The 18,629-nt window shown below is 43.0% G+C and overlaps 1 protein-coding gene across 1 annotated transcript in view; it reads left to right on the forward strand.

The window, feature by feature from the left end:
* The window catches only part of nup93 (nucleoporin 93), a 65,776-nt gene that overhangs the window by 36,879 nt on the left and 10,268 nt on the right, over window positions 1-18,629 (forward strand). Inside the window, exons 5-15 of the mRNA XM_079500565.1 lie at window positions 2,311-2,439; window positions 3,838-3,912; window positions 5,238-5,330; window positions 7,921-8,060; window positions 8,429-8,561; window positions 9,440-9,597; window positions 10,113-10,278; window positions 10,382-10,472; window positions 16,314-16,505; window positions 17,515-17,641; window positions 18,205-18,277. Coding sequence (XP_079356691.1) covers window positions 2,311-2,439; window positions 3,838-3,912; window positions 5,238-5,330; window positions 7,921-8,060; window positions 8,429-8,561; window positions 9,440-9,597; window positions 10,113-10,278; window positions 10,382-10,472; window positions 16,314-16,505; window positions 17,515-17,641; window positions 18,205-18,277 — 1,377 coding nt within the window. The remainder of the gene's footprint in view (window positions 1-2,310; window positions 2,440-3,837; window positions 3,913-5,237; window positions 5,331-7,920; window positions 8,061-8,428; window positions 8,562-9,439; window positions 9,598-10,112; window positions 10,279-10,381; window positions 10,473-16,313; window positions 16,506-17,514; window positions 17,642-18,204; window positions 18,278-18,629) is intronic.

An 18,629-nucleotide genomic window follows, 5' to 3' on the forward strand; every position in this document is an offset into this window, starting at 1 on the left:
CTTAACGCTGTATTCAGTATATTAAGGTCTGCCTGCAACGGTTCATCAAATTAATTGATTTAATCAATTATAGGAAATGATTGATTTGAATAAAAATCATTGGTTTTTGAATTTGACAACTTTCTATTGAATGTGACACACATTATATTGAAATAAAATACATAATTTTGTTGTTTGTACATGTCTTTAAAGCGGGAACCCCTTTTGGTGTTAGCATTATGTTATGCTTTAGCTATTGAAAAATAGCAGATCTACAAGCTCATAGCGCGCCACCAAGTGGCGCGCTATGAGCTTGTAGATCTGCTATTTTTGAAAAATCGAAGAACGACTGACATAGAAACAGCTTTTTCAGAAAACTGTCATTTTCAAACAGACATTTTTAGAATCTGATCTCAGGTCAAAATGGGTTAACAACATAAACCCTCGCGTCCTTATTCTGGCCTTGCTGTAGTGGTGAGAATAGCCAGTCGACGACAAGCTCGCTTCGTGATCAGGCATTTTCGCAGAAGAGTTTTGATGTCGGGCGGAGCAGGGGTTCATGTCTACACCCCTGCAGGAAACCATTATATAATGGTTTAACCCATTTTGACCTGAGATCAGATTCTAAAAATGTCTTCTACATCCTGACAGTTTTCTGAAAAAGCTATGTTTCTATGTCAGTCGTTCTTCAATTTTTCAAAAATATACCTAATGCTAACACCAAAAGGGGTTCACGCCCAAAATGGGTTAAATGGCTGTAAAGACTGTAAAATCCAATAGGGCTGCTAATCGATTAGAGAAATCGGTAACAGTTTTTGTGTCGAGTGTATATATTTTATTTAAAAAGTGTTACTCAGTGTGTCTCAATTTGATTAATTGTAAAAGTGATTGTGTTGATAGATTAATCGGTAAGAAAGTAATCAATAGTTGATGTTATAAAATAGCCTGTATATTATATGCTACTGTACATGTTATAAAATAGCCTGTATATTATATGCTACTGTAAACTGCTGCAGAATAATCAGTAGCCTGTATCCGTGTGTAACCAAGAGGTATTAAATGTAGTCTACATTGTTTCTCCCCAAGCTGCAGATTGACAGCTTTTAATTAGCTGATGTTCCCATTATCTCACCCTGAGAGAGACTCCAGGGAGAAGAGAAATAGACAGGAGTCTGTCCTGGTGGGCTGGCAGAAACCTGATGGGGGTCTAGCTCGTGTGTGTGTGTGTGTGTGTGTGTGTGTGTGTGTGTGTGTGTGTGTGTGTGTGTGTGTGTGTGTGTGTGTGTGTGTGTGTGTGTGTGTGTGTGTGTGTGTGTGTGTGTGTGTGTGTGTGTGTGTGTGTGTGTGTGTGTGTGTGTGTGTGTGTGTGTGTGTGTGTGTGTGTGCACTCTTTGCCTGCCTTAGGCGGTATAAGTAGTGTACCTGTTGGGAGTTATTTTGGTGCTTAAATCCAGGTTCACATGCTGGTGCTGCTCAACTCAGACCCAGTTAGTGTGTGCGTGGAATGGATGCACATATTTGACCTGTATTCCTTCTCCTACATATATTGACCCATTTCAGTACGCCAGGTTTATTTGCTACACTTCAGAAGTGTGATTCTCAATCTTTTTAATTTCACTCGGCTCATGGATCACCTTTTGATATGATCGCTTAATCACCAGGACCCCAATCTACTCTACCTTTTACCTCTGATGGTGTACAAATGGAATGTGTGCACTCATGGAGTTATAGACCCTTAACCCATTTTGACCTGGGAACGATTCTATAAATGTCTTCTAAATCCTGACAGTTTTCTGAAAAAGCTATGTTTCTATGTCAGTCGTTTCTATGTCAGACCTACAAGCTCGTAGCGCGCTACTCGGTGGCGCGCTATGAGCTTGTAGATCTGCTATTTTTCAATAGCTAAAGCATAACATAATGCTAACACCAAAAGGCGTTCCCACCCAAAATGGGTTAAAGATGTGGTGAAATAAAAATCTCACCCATGTGAATTGAGGGGCGCTCTTATCATACATCTCATTCCGGCCAATCAGAATTTGCGTCCTCACCTTCGTCTTCAATGTTTGCGTTTACACAATGTTTGTGTTTTACACAAACACTCAAAGCTGGCCATTCATTAGCTGGCAGTGGCAGCCCCCTGGAAACTCCCCAAGGACCCCCCTGGGGTGTTCAGACCCAAATAATTGGTAATAGTTTTGGAGGTAAAGTTTTGTAGCCTGGAATCCAGACTGATTTTGCTCCATAAAATAAAAATTAAATTACGTTTTAAAATGACCCCCGTCTTCCTTTCCTTTCCCACTACTTCCTGCTCTTTCCTGCCCTCCCCTCCAGACATTCCTATTGGCTGAAGAGTACCATCGCGAGTCAATGCTGGTCCAATGGGAACAGGTGAAGCAGAGAGTGTTACACACGCTGCTGGGAGCAGGAGAGGATGCACTGGACTTCAGTCAGGAAGCCGAGGTACAACACACACACACACACACACACACACACACCCACACACACACATACACACACACACACACACAGCAGGTTTCAATACTAAACGAATGCAGTGCCTTCCGCACTCCTCATTACCTAATCCATATAGTAAATCTTTACCGTATAGAGCGTCGCAGTCCCGCCCCCTTTCATGACTACGCCAGGCCCAGGAAATAGTTCCCAATGCATTTTTCCCATAGACATTTCAAAACGTATTTATTTAAAGACCTTATAAGCGTCGTACAAAGCCAACTCTTGTCGTGACAAATCATGACAACAAACACAATATTTTGGACCAAACAAATAATTACAAAGAAGAAAAACAACAAAAAAAGTGTTGTAACCTGCCGTTTTCTTCTTCTTTCTAATTATTTGAAAATTTGTGTTTGTTGTCATGATTTGTCACGACAAGAGTTGGCTTTGTCCGCGGCGTAAACGTCTTTAAATAAATACTTTCTGAAAAGTCTATGAGGAAAATGAACGGGGATTTATTTTCCGGGTCTCTCGAGGGGGCGGGACTGCGACGCTCTATATGACACAACACCACCACCAGCCCCTGATACCCCAATGGCAATCAGGTCATGCTTCAACGATGACTTTTCGAGACCAAGAATCATCATATCTAAAGAAAGGATCACCCGAGCATATTATTTCACCAGCACAAAAATATTCTGTCCTGATGAATGTATAAGGACCGAAACGTTGTTTTGTAAATAACAGTTTTCTGAAAAAGCTATGTTTCTATGTCAGTGGTTCTTCGATTTTTCAAAAATAGCAGACCTACAAGCTCGTAGCGCGCCACTCGGTGGCGTGCTATGAGCTTGTAGATCTGCTATTTTTCAATAGCTAAAGCATAACATAATGCTAACACCAAAAGGGGTTCCCGCCCAGAATGGGTTAAAGCCTAAAGAATGACTAAACAATATGGTCCCATCCCTTTGCTCTCTTGTAAGTAGCAGAATTAGGGGTTTGCAGAATGTAGGGCCTCCACACCCCCTTCCATCCTTTTGACATGACTTTCCATCAAAAATTAATACGTTTCCAAAAAGAAAATGGCAAGAAGCATATTGCCTTTTAATAATGGAATAGCACGAGCAGAGCAATCTGTTTATAGGCCTCTCACTCAGTTTGGTGTAACCTTTAAAGGTCTGAAGATTTTTATTTTGTTTGTTTAATGAAATTGGAACGAATAAAATACTTTTGAGTGGAAATTAAATAATTGTAATAAATGAAATATTATTTTAATAATAATCATGGTTTCGATTACGCATGCATTTATCCCACTTTTTCTAACACTGTGTATAAAAACACGTGAGCATTTGTAAATTAGAGGGTTTTATTATATTTTCTCTAAATATTTTCAATTTTTGTGTCCAGCCCAGCTTTGTGAGCGATGTGGCCGTTCCAGGCAGGAGCTCCTTGGACAGTGTGGAGGTGGCTTACGGCCGACAGGTCTGTACCGGATTTTAACCACTTTAATGCCTGGCATTCATACTGGCAGTATGGCATTGATAGCCCCCCCCCCATGCACCCCCCTCCCCCCTGTCTTTCTGTTTTTAAATATTGTAATTGACAAATATTTTTTTTTCTTCTTTTCTCCCATGCATTTAAAGGAGAATTCCATACTAGAAGGCTTTCTTACCTTTATTTGTAGTTGTTACCTCCCCACAAAAGAGGTCCAGGTGTTATTTTGTGCAAAAGTGCATTATTGGCTATTTCCCCTAATATAAGCCCTCAATGGGGGTTGGGTTTTTGTGCTAATTCGCTTATTTCCATCGAAATAAGTAGTAAAGTGTGCCACTTGGGATACTATTTACATTATGAAGAGAGGATATATACAAAAGAAATTGATTTTTGAGCGATGGAAATAAGCGAATTAGCACAACACCCCATAGCCCCATTCAATTCAATGCAATTCATTGAGGGCTTATGGTAGGGGAAATAGCCAATAATGCACTTTTGCACAAAATCACACCTGGACCTCTTTGGTGGGGACGTAACAACTACAAATAAAGGTAAGAAAGCCTTCTAGCATGGAATTCTCCTTTAATGCATCAAATGACATTGATTGTAACAATGATGCGGTCCGAGGCCCGGCCCAGTCTGTGTTGTTTGTATTGTACTGACCCTCTGGTCCATTCAGTGAGAATGAGGTCAGGCTAACGGGGGCATCGACAGATCAAACACTCTGATTAACAGGGAGAGAGGGGTACTCTGGGTAATTTCCCCTGTGGGGGCAGATTCTCTCTCTCTGTCTCCCTTGGTCTGTGTTTAAATCTATATTTATACCAGTGTAATGTGTGTACAGTATGTATGTCTCCTTCGTCCCTCTGCCACCCTTCCGTCACCTCTTCTTCCTCGTTTGTCTGTCCCATAATTCCCTCTCTTTGTCCACCGTTCGTTGATCGGCTGTACGGCCACTTCTTGACCATGTGCCGTCACATTGCCTGCGGGGTCATTTTCCTGGTCTTTATCGTCTTCTTCGATGACCTCCTGAACGCTCTGCTTCTTCTTGCCCTGTTTTTCGTCATCCACCATTTTACACTGAGGTCGTAGCGCCATGAAGAAACGGAGCTGTAGGCCGACATCTGTTTTCTTTGTTTCGTTTTGTTTTTTTGCTCTATTATGACATGATGGCCGGTTGAATTTGCTCAACGGTTTTGATTTTGTTTTATGTGACTTTTATTGGTTTGGCGTAAAATACATATTTTGTCTCTTTTTTTTTATTTGCTCCTGTCCCCTCCCCTCCTCTGCCCTCCATCTTGTTACATGGTCAGATCTACGTCTTCAATGAGAAGATTGTGAATGGCCATGTCCAGCCTAACTTAGGAGACCTGTGTGCATCTGTAGCTGAAAGTCTAGATGACAAGGTAAGCATAATTATATCATACAGTATATGTGACATTATGGGAGGCCGTTTTTTTTGTGTAGCACATTTCAACAAGGCAATTCAATGTGCCTTTTCACAGAACATCAAGCAAAAGAATCGCAATTATACAATTATAAAATGTTATTATTAGCATTAGCATGCATTAAACAAAATTAAGTAAAATTCATAGATTTACAGAGAGTTACAGTGCCGAAGAGAAAATATAAGTGAAAAAAGAAAAATAACTTGAACAAAGGTGGCGGCAAAAATAAATATGTTTGGCAGCAGACATGCAGTTTTCTGCAAGGTTGTTCCAGATGTGTGGTGCATAGAAGCTCAATGCTGCTGCCCAATGTTTATTTGTGGTTGTAAAGGACCAACCAGGCCTTTCCATTTTCTGTCTGGATGGTTCTTGATATCGTACAAGATCAGAAATGTATTTTGGCCCTAAACTATTTAAAGCTTTGCTCAACAGTAGTATTTTGAAATAAATTCTTTGAAACACAGGGAGTATTGTATTTATGCAACATGATGTTAACAGAGGTTATATAGGTTCACTTCATGCCATCATCAGCATTCGGCAGAGACTGAGAATTCAGTGCCATTGGTCTATTTTAATTGACAGCCCAGTGACTTGGGGTTTTCTTCTTCTGCGTTTCTGTGACAACCCTATTGTGTAGTGCTGCAGAATGTCTCAGAGATGTGGCTGATGGTTTGTTTCTGTGACAACCCTGTTGTATAGTGCTGCAGAATGTCTCAGAGATGTGGCTGATGGTTTGTTTCTGTGACAACCCTGTTGTATAGTGCTGCAGAATGTCTCAGAGATGTGGCTGATGGTTTGTTTCTGTGACAACCCTGTTGTCTCCTGCAGAATGTCTCAGATATGTGGCTGATGGTTTGTTTCTGTGACAACCCTGTTGTCTCCTGCAGAATGTCTCAGATGTGGCTGATGGTTTGTTTCTGTGACAACCCTGTTGTCTCCTGCAGAATGTCTCAGAGATGTGGCTGATGGTTTGTTTCTGTGACAACCCTGTTGTCTCCTGCAGAATGTCTCAGAGATGTGGCTGATGGTTTGTCTCTGTGACAACCCTGTTGTCTCCTTACAGAATGTCTCAGAGATGTGGCTGATGGTGTGTTTCTGTGACAACCCTGTTGTCTCCTGCAGAATGTCTCAGAGATGTGGCTGAAGGTTTGTTTCTGTGACAACCCTGTTGTCTCCTGCAGAATGTCTCAGAGATGTGGCTGATGGTTTGTTTCTGTGACAACCCTGTTGTCTCCTCCTACAGAATGTCTCAGAGATGTGGCTGATGGTTTGTCTCTGTGACAACCCTGTTGTCTCCTTACAGAATGTCTCAGAGATGTGGCTGATGGTTTGTTTCTGTGACAACCCTGTTGTCTCCTGCAGAATGTCTCAGATGTGGCTGATGGTTTGTTTCTGTGACAACCCTGTTGTCTCCTGCAGAATGTCTCAGAGATGTGGCTGATGGTTTGTTTCTGTGACAACCCTGTTGTCTCCTGCAGAATGTCTCAGAGATGTGGCTGAAGGTTTGTTTCTGTGACAACCCTGTTGTCTCCTGCAGAATGTCTCAGAGATGTGGCTGAAGGTTTGTTTCTGTGACAACCCTGTTGTCTCCTGCAGAATGTCTCAGAGATGTGGCTGATGGTTTGTTTCTGTGACAACCCTGTTGTCTCCTCCTACAGAATGTCTCAGAGATGTGGCTGATGGTTTGTCTCTGTGACAACCCTGTTGTCTCCTGCAGAATGTCTCAGAGATGTGGCTGATGGTTTGTTTCTGTGACAACCCTGTTGTCTCCTGCAGAATGTCTCAGATGTGGCTGATGGTTTGTTTCTGTGACAACCCTGTTGTCTCCTGCAGAATGTCTCAGAGATGTGGCTGATGGTTTGTTTCTGTGACAACCCTGTTGTCTCCTGCAGAATGTCTCAGAGATGTGGCTGATGGTTTGTCTCTGTGACAACCCTGTTGTCTCCTTACAGAATGTCTCAGAGATGTGGCTGATGGTGTGTTTCTGTGACAACCCTGTTGTCTCCTGCAGAATGTCTCAGAGATGTGGCTGAAGGTTTGTTTCTGTGACAACCCTGTTGTCTCCTGCAGAATGTCTCAGAGATGTGGCTGATGGTTTGTTTCTGTGACAACCCTATTGTGTAGTGCTGCAGAATGTCTCAGAGATGTGGCTGATGGTTTGTTTCTGTGACAACCCTGTTGTCTCCTGCAGAATGTCTCAGAGATGTGGCTGAAGGTTTGTTTCTGTGACAACCCTGTTGTCTCCTGCAGAATGTCTCAGAGATGTGGCTGATGGTTTGTTTCTGTGACAACCCTGTTGTCTCCTCCTACAGAATGTCTCAGAGATGTGGCTGATGGTTTGTCTCTGTGACAACCCTGTTGTCTCCTGCAGAATGTCTCAGAGATGTGGCTGATGGTTTGTTTCTGTGACAACCCTGTTGTCTCCTGCAGAATGTCTCAGAGATGTGGCTGATGGTTTGTCTCTGTGACAACCCTGTTGTCTCCTGCAGAATGTCTCAGAGATGTGGCTGATGGTTTGTTTCTGTGACAACCCTGTTGTCTCCTGCAGAATGTCTCAGAGATGTGGCTGATGGTGAAACAGATGACAGACGTGCTGCTGGTCCCGGCCAAAGACACCCTGAAAAGTCGCACGGCTGTTGACATGCAAATGAACTTCGTACGCCAGGCACTCAGCTTCCTAGAGAACAGGTAAGTGTGTGCCTGTGTGTCTGCGCGCGTGTGCACGTGCGTGCATGCGTGAGTGTGTGGGGCGACTGTGGCTCAAGAGGTAGAGCAGGTCGTCCAATGATCCATGGGTCGGCGGTTCGAATCCCGGCTCCTCCTGTCTACAAGTCGAAGTGTCCTTGGGCAAGACACTGAACCCCAAATTGCTCCCGATGTGCTGGTTGGTACCTTGCATGGCTTCCGCCGCAATCGGTGTATGAATGTGTGTATGAATGGGTGAATGTAATGCACAATCTATGTAAAGCGCCTTGGATAAAGGTGCTATATAAATGCACCATTTACCATTTTTGTGAGTGAGTGATATTAACTCTTCCGGTCTCCTTTCTCCTCAGTTATAAGAACTACACCTTGGTGACAGTATTTGGGAACCTCCACCAGGCCCAACTAGGAGGAGTGCCCGGAACGTACCAACTCGTCCGCAGCTTCCTCAATATTAAACTACCAGGACCCCTCCCGGGCATGCAGGTAACAACATTAAACTACCAGGACCCCTCCCGGGCATGCAGGTAACAATATTAAACTACCAGGACCCCTCCCGGGCATGCAGGTAACAACATTAAACTACCAGGACCCCTCCCGGGCATGCAGGTAACAACATTAAACTACCAGGACCCCTCCCGGGCATGCAGGTAACAACATTAAACTACCAGGACCCCTCCCGGGCATGCAGGTAACAACATTAAACTACCAGGACCCCTCCCGGGCATGCAGGTAACAATATTAAACTACCAGGACCCCTCCCGGGCATGCAGGTAACACCTACATGCATGCATACACGTAGCTTGTGCCTACATATATATGGTTTCCTGGAAATAATCCCGTGAACCTGCATAGCGTTTATGTCCTGCCCGGGATTTGAACGCGGGTCCATCGCATGTAGGGATGGGTCGATATTATTGTGGTAAAAATAATGCATTCATTCACTCATTCATTCATTCATTCATTCATTCATTCTAAAATAGTTCTTATTGCACCGTTAAGTAAGTTAACCCATGTAGACATGAGGCCGAATGTACAAATGTCTTGTAAATCCTACGTTTTCTGAAAACCCTATGTTGCTATATTGGTGGTTCTCAAACCTATGGACCTATATCTTGTACCAGGGACTCCCCAGAAGCAAAGATTTGAGTTAAAAATGTTCGCATCAAAAATGTATATATATATATATATTCAAAGATTTGCACAAATGTTGGAGATTTTTCAAAAATAGCAGACCTACAAGCTCATAGGACACGAAGCTATTTCTGAATACCGGTAGCCAACCAATGTGCAATAATAGCTCAAATCTAAAATGACACATCTATGCTTTCCGGTTTTATTGGGTTAATGTGAATTGCTAACAGGATGGCGATGTGGAGGGTCACCCAGTGTGGGCTGTGATCTACTTCTGCCTGCGCTGTGGAGACCTGAATGCAGCCATGCAGGTGGTGAACAGAGCTCAGCACCAGCTGGGAGACTTCAAGACCTGGTTCCAGGAGTACATGAACAGCCCTGACCGACGGTGAGAAGAAGGGCCTCACACACATTATGTTTTCCTGTTTTCCGCTTTTAACTGGATTTATCTCCAGGTTTTTCCTTACACAGCACGGTTGCGAGGGGCCGAGCCGTCTAGAACACTGGTTCCCCAAACTCTGGGTCAGGACCCATTTGTGGGTCACAGACAAATTCTTATGGGTCCCTTTTTTTTTGTTTCTAACATTTTTTTATTTTATTTTTAAATCCTATTTTTCATTTAAAAACAAATTCAATGAATTCTCAAAATATAAGAATTTCCATAAATTACAAAACAGATGTTTAAGAAGTAGTGAAAATTGGCCATCTACAAGCTTCGCAAGGTGGCGTGAGGTGACGCGTAACGCGTTGTGAAAGAACAGTGTTCTATCAGAGGGTCTGTGAGAATGTGTGTGTGTCTCCGTGGCATACCGTTGGATCGATCGGCAGCACATTTATTTTGCATACTGCCAGTAGGCCAATTAATTTAACTTTCACTCACTTGACATCCCTTTTGTTTTGTAGCCTCGCCCCGGGGTCAGAGAACAAGCTTCGGCTGCACTACCGCAGAGTTCTGAGGAACAGCGCTGACCCCTACAAGAGAGCCGTCTACTGTCTCATAGGGAAGTGTGACATCAGCGACAACCACGGAGAGGTGGCAGACAAGACCGAGGACTACCTGTGGCTGAAGGTAAGTTAACAACAGTTGGATTGTTATGGCGTCGTCATTGTTATAATATGGAGGCCACTGTCTGTCTGCTGCTGACGTTGTTGTTGTTGTTGTTATTCTGTAGTTGAACCAGGTGTGTTTTGACGATGATGGCAGCAGTTCTCAGGACAGACTGACTCTGCCACAGCTCCAGAAACAGCTGTTGGAGGATTACGGTATGGAACTCTTCTTATGTGCTTCTGTTGAGGTCTGTTCAAAAGACAAAAGTCTTTGTCTGCAATGTATGTTTGTTTACCATACCTTATAATTTGGCACTAAAAAACATGCTCTACAGGAACTGTAACCAAATGATGACCCTGTGCAAAAATGTATAAAGGCCTACTGCAAATGGCTTTTTCAAATTAAAAATAGAGTGCTGTGGTTTCTTCCACCCTAAAACATGATCATCAGGACCATTGCACATAAAAACGACTCCAGGGTATCTAATGAAGTACTGTCACCTCATAGACACATGAAAAACTGGAATTAAACGCCCAGGCTACTATTTGGAAATATACAGTATTCCGCAAAAACGCATATAAAAACCTATGTTTATAAAAAAATAACCGGCTACGTCTGGGCGCTGGGACTGAGTCTGACACAATGGCAAAGTGGACGCTGTGTCAGTATGGACAATGGAGATGTTATTGTGTTGGTCTCTACACAGTAGCACTTAAAATATCAAATAGGACTACAAAAGGCACTTCAGATGACATGGTAGCTTTTCCTGCTGTAGACGAAAAATGAGGATTTTATGAGGAGAGATTACGAAGAGCACCTTTTAGAGAGAGAGTATTTTTTTTAAGTTAGTTTTTATGTTTTCTGCATGTATATTTGATTGCAATATTACAGTGGGACATAGTTTAAGTTCGTTTTTATGTTTTCTGCATGTATATTTGATTGCAATATTACAGTGGGACACAGTTCAAATGTCTTTATTCTAGTATGACTGAAAAAAGAGAGAGAGAGAGAAAGGGAAGGTTTTGGATGTCACTCAGTGAGTGAACAGAGAGAAAACTAGAAAAAGTGCCCTTCCGGGCACAGGTCTCCACCAGGAGGATAGGAGTGTGTGTGATGTTTGGCAAGGATGTTTAGGAGGATTTTTTTATTTTTTTTGATGATTTGAGGCATTTTGTTCCAAAAATGTGTTTTGCAAAAATCAACCTGTTGGTGGCGCTATAACAGGCCAATGTGAAAAGGGTGGGATATATTCCTCAGCCTAGTAAGAAAAAGTGTGAAAGATTTCACGTAAATTGCATGCTGCGTTCATGATTTGAGGCTATTGTTCTAAACGGGGCAATCTTGCAAACTGTGAAAGCCAATTATAGCCAATTAGGATGGAATATGAAATATCGGACAGATCCAACTTGAGCACATGACCATAGAGATACTGTGTAACGATTTGTGAGATTTTTGGACAGAATCTGGAGGAGTAATATAAAAAAATGTGTTTTACAAAAGTCGGCCTCCTGGTGGCGCTATAAAAGGCAGATGCGGAAAATGCAGGTCAAAGGTTTGTCCTTGGCCTCTAGGGAGTGTGCATGCAACGTTTCACGCAGATCGGTGCAGTTGTAGGTCAAAAATGTGAAAAGCTGCCTCATGGTGGCGCTATAACTGGCCGTTCTGGAAAATGTGGGGCAGAGGTTCATCGTTGGCATCCAGGGAGTGTGTGTGCAAAGTTTGGCATCGGCCGGGTTAACGGTGCCGGAGATTAGCTGTACACAGACGGACGGAAGGACACACACACGGACGGACGGACACACACACGGACGGAGTGCAAAACATACTCTCTCCCCATGCCTTCGGCCTGGTGGAGACAACAACAAATGCTGGAGGGTATGGACACAATGGGTAGGAAGACACAGGCAGCCTTGGCCTATGGATGTTGTGTAAATGAAACCTCTGGGGCGCTGGTAGCTGACTCACTGGATAGTGTGCCATTGGCCCCATACCACCCGTCGGTCTGGTTCCCTTCCAGACACTCCTCTGCCCTTCGGCTTTGTGTCTCTCTATAGAAACCTGCTGCTTAAATAATACTCTTAAAACCTTGACTTGAAACCTTGACTTGAAAAGCATGTTTTAAACATTAACAAATATGACTCTCACACTCATTTTCTGTCACTCGCTCTCTCTCTCACACACACATACACACACACACACACACACACACACACACACACACACTTGACTGGAAGCGTTGCCTCCCACAGAGTTGGAGAGTGCTGTGTTCTCTCTGCGGGTGTGTACTGCTGTGCTCTGTTCAGATAAGACCTCACTCTTTCTCTCAAATCAATCTCTTCTCTCTCTTTCTCTCAATCTCTTCTCACTCTCTCCATCTTTCTCTCAATCTCTTCTATCTCCTCCCTCTGTCTCCTTCAATCTCTGTCCTTTTCTCCCTCTTGTTTGGTTCTTCTCTCTGTCCATCTGAGGTGTTTTCCTCTGTCTCTCACACACACACGGCTTCCGGTGCGATTAAAAAACAAAACAAAGAAAAAAGTGCTGGCTTATGCTGTCTTCAGGATATTTCTTCCAGGCTGCGTTTTGGATCAAAACAACCTTTTTGCGCGACATGTTAAATAGCGTTTTTTCACGTCCTGTTTCTCTGTTTCCGAGTGAAACGCCTTTCAAAATAAGACATTTAACATTGTGGAGAACGGTGGCGGTTCTGGAGTACACAATTCAGCTACAAATGGTGGTCTTGGCGGCGAATGAGTTAAGAAATTCTTCAATTAAACTTAACAATTAATCGAAAAATCTGCGGTTCTCTGTGATTGTAATGCCCCCCCCCCCCCCCCCCCCCCCCCCCCCCACCTTGGCAGCCACAGAAACATCTCTGCTTTTGCATTTGATGTGACAGACAAGATAATGTACTTTTAATTTCATTTTATTCCTCATACAAAGATACCATTGCCTGGCCCTGTATCTCAAATAGTTAAATAAATATTTGATTAAGGAATATAATATGCATTTTGTATTCTTTCTGTATATCAGCAAAATGTAGATTTTTTTATGTTAGACATTGAGGGAAATTAAGATTCTCAGATTAGTATTTTACAAATACGATGCTTTCTGGTTAAACGATCGATAAGATAGCAATTATTGAATGAATCGATAATTCTCATCCCTAACTCTACATAGTAATTATAATTATATAAACTAATCTAATATGTTTTGTGTATAGATAGATAGATAGATTAGGGCATTCACTTCTAGTCATTTTTACTAGTCGACTAGTTGTTTAACTACCTATTATGTAAAAAATAAAATAAATTAAAAAAATAAACTTTTTTTTTTTGGGAAATAAATATTTGTACATTGAAAAACTGTGTACATGGTGACTATAACTATAATCTACCTGATCTTGAGGCCTACAAAATCGGGAAAAAGTAAAATAAATAATCTTTTTTTTTTTTTTTTTTTTTATCAACTAGTCAACTAGTACCAACAGTGGATTTACTAGTCGACTAGTAAACTAGTCGACTAGTTGCTTAATGCCCTAAGCTAGATAGATAGATAGATAGATAGATAGATACATAGATATTATATTTTTGGAGGTGTGTTGGCTTATTTCTCTCTCTCTCTCTCTCCGTACACCCTCCGACACAGCACCATTATTCTACTTTATTACTCTCTCCGTGTCTTTCCTCGTCTTTCTCCTCACCTCTTCATTTATTCTCTCTCGCTCGCACTTTCATTTCGTGTTCACTGTCTGTCTTCCCCCGCACGGAGCACGGCGCACGCACCACCACCACCATCAGGCCCACTCTTATCTCTCCTCCTTTGTCTTTCTCCTCTTCATCTCGCTCTCTCTCTCTCTCTCTCTCTCTCTCTCTCTCTCTCTCTCTCTCTCTCTCAACTAAAGCGCTGGTACTGTGAGATAAGGCAGCGGAATGGCTGACATGGCCGAGCGTGTGTTCTGTGTTTGACTCCAGCAGCAAGTTTCAGCCAGCGAGAGGATTAAGAATTTTAATTAAAAAGTAAAGTTGATGACTAAGGAATTCCAGCTGAACAAAACATTTCTCTCTCTCTCTCTCTCTCTCTCTCTCTCTCTCTCTCTACCCCCCTAAATTCATACTTTCACGACTTTAGCTTGATTGCAGCTGTTAGACAATAGATTTTTTTTTTTTTTATAAAGGTGTAATTAGAGGACAAGAATAATATGTTATAGTATTGGCATAATTATTATAGTCGGCAGAGTAAAATATTGACATGGATTTGATTGAGACGAAGGCATTCACCATTTTAATACACTAATTGGTATAGCTTTAAAAATGTCATGTATTTATTTATTTGTATGCCTTTATAATGTTCTGATGAATTGAAAATGGAGGACCCTGATATAAACAAGTCTTAGACTTAGTGCTTTTTCTGGTTTTATCCTCGTAGCAGTTTTTGTATTGACCTGTACTTTCGTTTGAACTGCACCCATTCTACAAAGTCCTTTTTAGTTCACTAGATTCATTATCTGATTCAATAGGCACCCTTTTGTTAGGGGGAGCACATGTTCCTGTATCGCTCGCCGAAAATAGCATGGGACGCCAAAAAAAGAAAAAGCATCAAAACAAGCAGACAATAGATTACATCACACTACACAGGGAAAACAAAGCATAAATACAGAAACGGTAACTTAGCATTAAGTACCTCAGCGTTCTGTTGCCGTCCAAGCAGAACCATGGTTTGGGCTGTCACGATTACGACAGACGTTTTATCCTCGCTCCAATGATTGCGATTAATGATTTAACCCATTCTGACCTGAGATTTGACCATATTAGAGGTGCTAATTCTATCAAGACTTTTAAATCTCTTCTCAAGACACACTTTTTTTGCATTTGCTTTAGTCTTATGTCTTGACCTGATTGATGTATGTAACGTGTGGCTTTGTTGTTGCACTTGCATATTTTCTGCTTGACATTTTTGTTTCACCTCGTACAGCACTTTGGTAAATATTTTGTAAATATGCTCTTATCAAATACTTTTAGATTTGATCATTTGGAGTACTAATTGTGCCGGCCTAACCCGTGGTGTATATCATCTCTTTGGTCCAACAGGGGAGTCTCATTTCTCCTAACCCGTGGTGTGTATCATCTCTCTGGTCCAACAGGGGAGTCTCATTTCTCCTAACCCGTGGTGTATATCATGTCTTTGGTCCAACAGGGGAGTCTCATTTCTCCTAACCCGTGGTGTATGTCATCTCTCTGGTCCAACAGGGGAGTCTCATTTCTCCTAACCCGTGGTGTATCTCTTTGGTCCAACAGGGGAGTCTCATTTCTCCTAACCCGTGGTGTGTATCCTCTCTCTGGTCCAACAGGGGAGTCTCATTTCTCCTAACCCGTGGTGTATATCATCTCTCTGGTCCAACAGGGGAGTCTCATTTCTCCTAACCCGTGGTGTATGTCATCTCTTTGGTCCAACAGGGGAGTCTCATGTCTCCTAACCCGTGGTGTATATCATCTCTTTGGTCCAACAGGGGAGTCTCATTTCTCCTAACCCGTGGTGTGTATCATCTCTCTGGTCCAACAGGGGGGTCTCATTTCTCCTAACCCGTGGTGTATATCATCTGTTTGGTCCAACAGGGGAGTCTCATTTCTCCTAACCCGTGGTGTGTATCATCTCTTTGGTCCAACAGGGGAGTCTCATGTCTCCTAACCCGTGGTGTATAATGTATATCATCTCTTTGGTCCAACAGGGGAGTCTCATTTCTCCTAACCCGTGGTGTATAATGTATATCATCTCTTTGGTCCAACAGGGGAGTCTCATGTCTCCTAACCCGTGGTGTGTATCATCTCTTTGGTCCAACAGGGGAGTCTCATTTCTCCTAACCTGTGGTGTATATCATCTTCTCTTTGGTCCAACAGGGGAGTCTCATTTCTCCTAACCCGTGGTGTATATCATCTCTTTGGTCCAACAGGGGAGTCTCATTTCTCCTAACCTGTGGTGTATATCATCTTCTCTTTGGTCCAACAGGGGAGTCTCATTTCTCCTAACCCGTGGTGTATATCCTCTCTTTGGTCCAACAGGGGAGTCTCATTTCTCCGCCGCCCAGCAGCCCTTCCTGTACTTCCAGGTGCTCTTCCTGACGGCCCAGTTCGAGGCCGCCGTGGCCTTCCTTTTCCGGGCGGAGCGGCTGCGGAGTCACGCCGTGCACGTGGCCCTGGTCCTCTACGAGCTCCGGCTGCTGCTCAAATCGTCCGGCCAGAGCGCTCAGCTTCGTAAGTGTTGTTCCACCATCATTCTAGAGCAGTGGTTCCCAAACCTTTTTCATGTCAAGGACCCCTAAATTGACACTAATCAGCCCGCGGACCCCCTTTTGAAGAGATATGCCAGGGACCCCCCCCATAAGAGAAGATATTTATTATTATTTATGGCATTTCTATCGCTGGCGCCCCCAATTTATATTGTAAAAGCAATGTTAATTTAACTCAGAGTGTACAAATGGAACCAAATGGACCCGTTAGGGTCCGACTCCATTTGGTTCCATTTGTACACTCAGAGTTACAGACCCATAAGGGTCCATTTGGTTCAAAGCTATCATTTAGCTGGGGACCGCTGGAACTCCCTCAAGGACCCCTGGGGGTCCCCGGACCCCACTTTGGGAACCACTGATCTAGAGCAGTGTACACGGAAAATGGCAAAAAAAAATCCAAATGTTATCAAAGTATAACATTTGTGTACCGCCAGAATACTTTGATAACATTTGGAATTTTTCAATATCACTTTAGTTTAACCAGTTGTTTTTATAATCGTCATGGGGGCAAGTCCCCCCTCCCCTTGTAACACTTTTTAAACGTGTCACAGTGTTTAGATTATAAACAGAAGAGCATGTTTAAACAAACGGGACGAACCGAGGCGAATATATATAAGGTCTAATTCCTCATGGGGGCCGAGGCCCCGTGGCCCCCACGGACTCTACGTCACTGCTTCTAGTATAACGGACAGAGTTGCACTGTGCTTGGTGCATTCTTCTTCGATCTACACCAAGTCTCTTATTAAATAGCAGATCCTTCAAGAATAGGAATGAAGTGGTTCAAGTGGTTAAATGTCAAACTATAAAGTTAGCAATCTGTCCTAATGGAAATGTTATGGGTATTGGTTATCAATATTGGTATCAGGAAGGAGAAAATGGTGTCATCGTTGTCATTGTCCAGCGAAACGGGAAGAGGAAATACGGAGCCGATTGCTGATTATTGCCGTAAAGCCCTTTCCTCCTCTTCTCTGCAGTGAGTCAGGAGGCTGGTGATCCGCCTATGGTGCGTCGCCTCAACTTCATCCGCTTGCTGATGCTCTATACTCGCAAGTTTGAGTCCACAGATCCACGCGAAGCCCTGCAGTACTTCTACTTCCTACGGTAAATTATAGCACACAACACATTCATTATATACTGTATAAACACACATGCAATACATTGTAGAAGTCATACATTCCGTTGAGCGTTTCAGCTCAGCTGTCACAAACACTTAACCCATTTTGACCTGAGATCAGATTCTAAAAATATCTTCTACGTCCTGACAGTTTTCTGAAAAAGCTATGTTTCTATGTCAGTCGTTCTTCGATTTTTCAAAAATAGCAGACCTACAAGCTCGTAGCGCGCCACTCGGTGGCGTGCTATGAGCTTGTAGATCTGCTATTTTTCAATAGCTAAAGCATAACATAATGCTAACACCAAAAGGGGTTCCCGCCCAAAATGGGTTAATTTGTCCTCCTCACTTCGACACACCTCCCACCACAATCGACACACGACAGAATAAGAACATTCATCTGTCTACGATCAATACACTCGACTCTGTTTCACTCTCCTGTGCGGTGGCTTTTCAAAATGCCGGACATTCTCTTCCTCGTAAACACGTCATTGTCATCCACTAGTAAGCTCTTAAAACAATGTCTCTAATCCGTGTGTCTTTCTGTCTTCAGCAATGAGAAGGACAGCCAGGGAGAGAACATGTTCATGCGCTGCGTCAGTGAGCTCGTCATCGAGAGTCGAGAGGTAAGAAACCCATCGTTGAACACCAGACGACTTCGCCTCTTTTCAACCAGAATCCCTTTGGTTCTATTGTAAAGTTGGGAAACATGTTGGAAAACACTTTGCAGTGCATTTTTGTGAGAGCTCGCTCTGAAGAACTAGAAAAAACTGCTAGCCTATTTAAAATGTGTCATCCGGCAGAGAGCAGACAGGTTTGTCCTCGGCTGACACAGCCTTTGAGGGTGAGCTCTGCACACAGAACAGACCACAGTGGGAAGTGATGCCCTCCACATGCCCTCTTCATAGTCATGAACTGATGCCCTCCACAGGCCCTCTTCATAGTCATGAACTGATGCCCTCCACAGGCCCTCTTCAT

The sequence above is a fragment of the Electrona antarctica genome, assembly GCF_951216825.1.
Source record: "Electrona antarctica genome assembly, chromosome: 5".
In the NCBI taxonomy this organism is placed as follows: domain Eukaryota; kingdom Metazoa; phylum Chordata; class Actinopteri; order Myctophiformes; family Myctophidae; genus Electrona; species Electrona antarctica.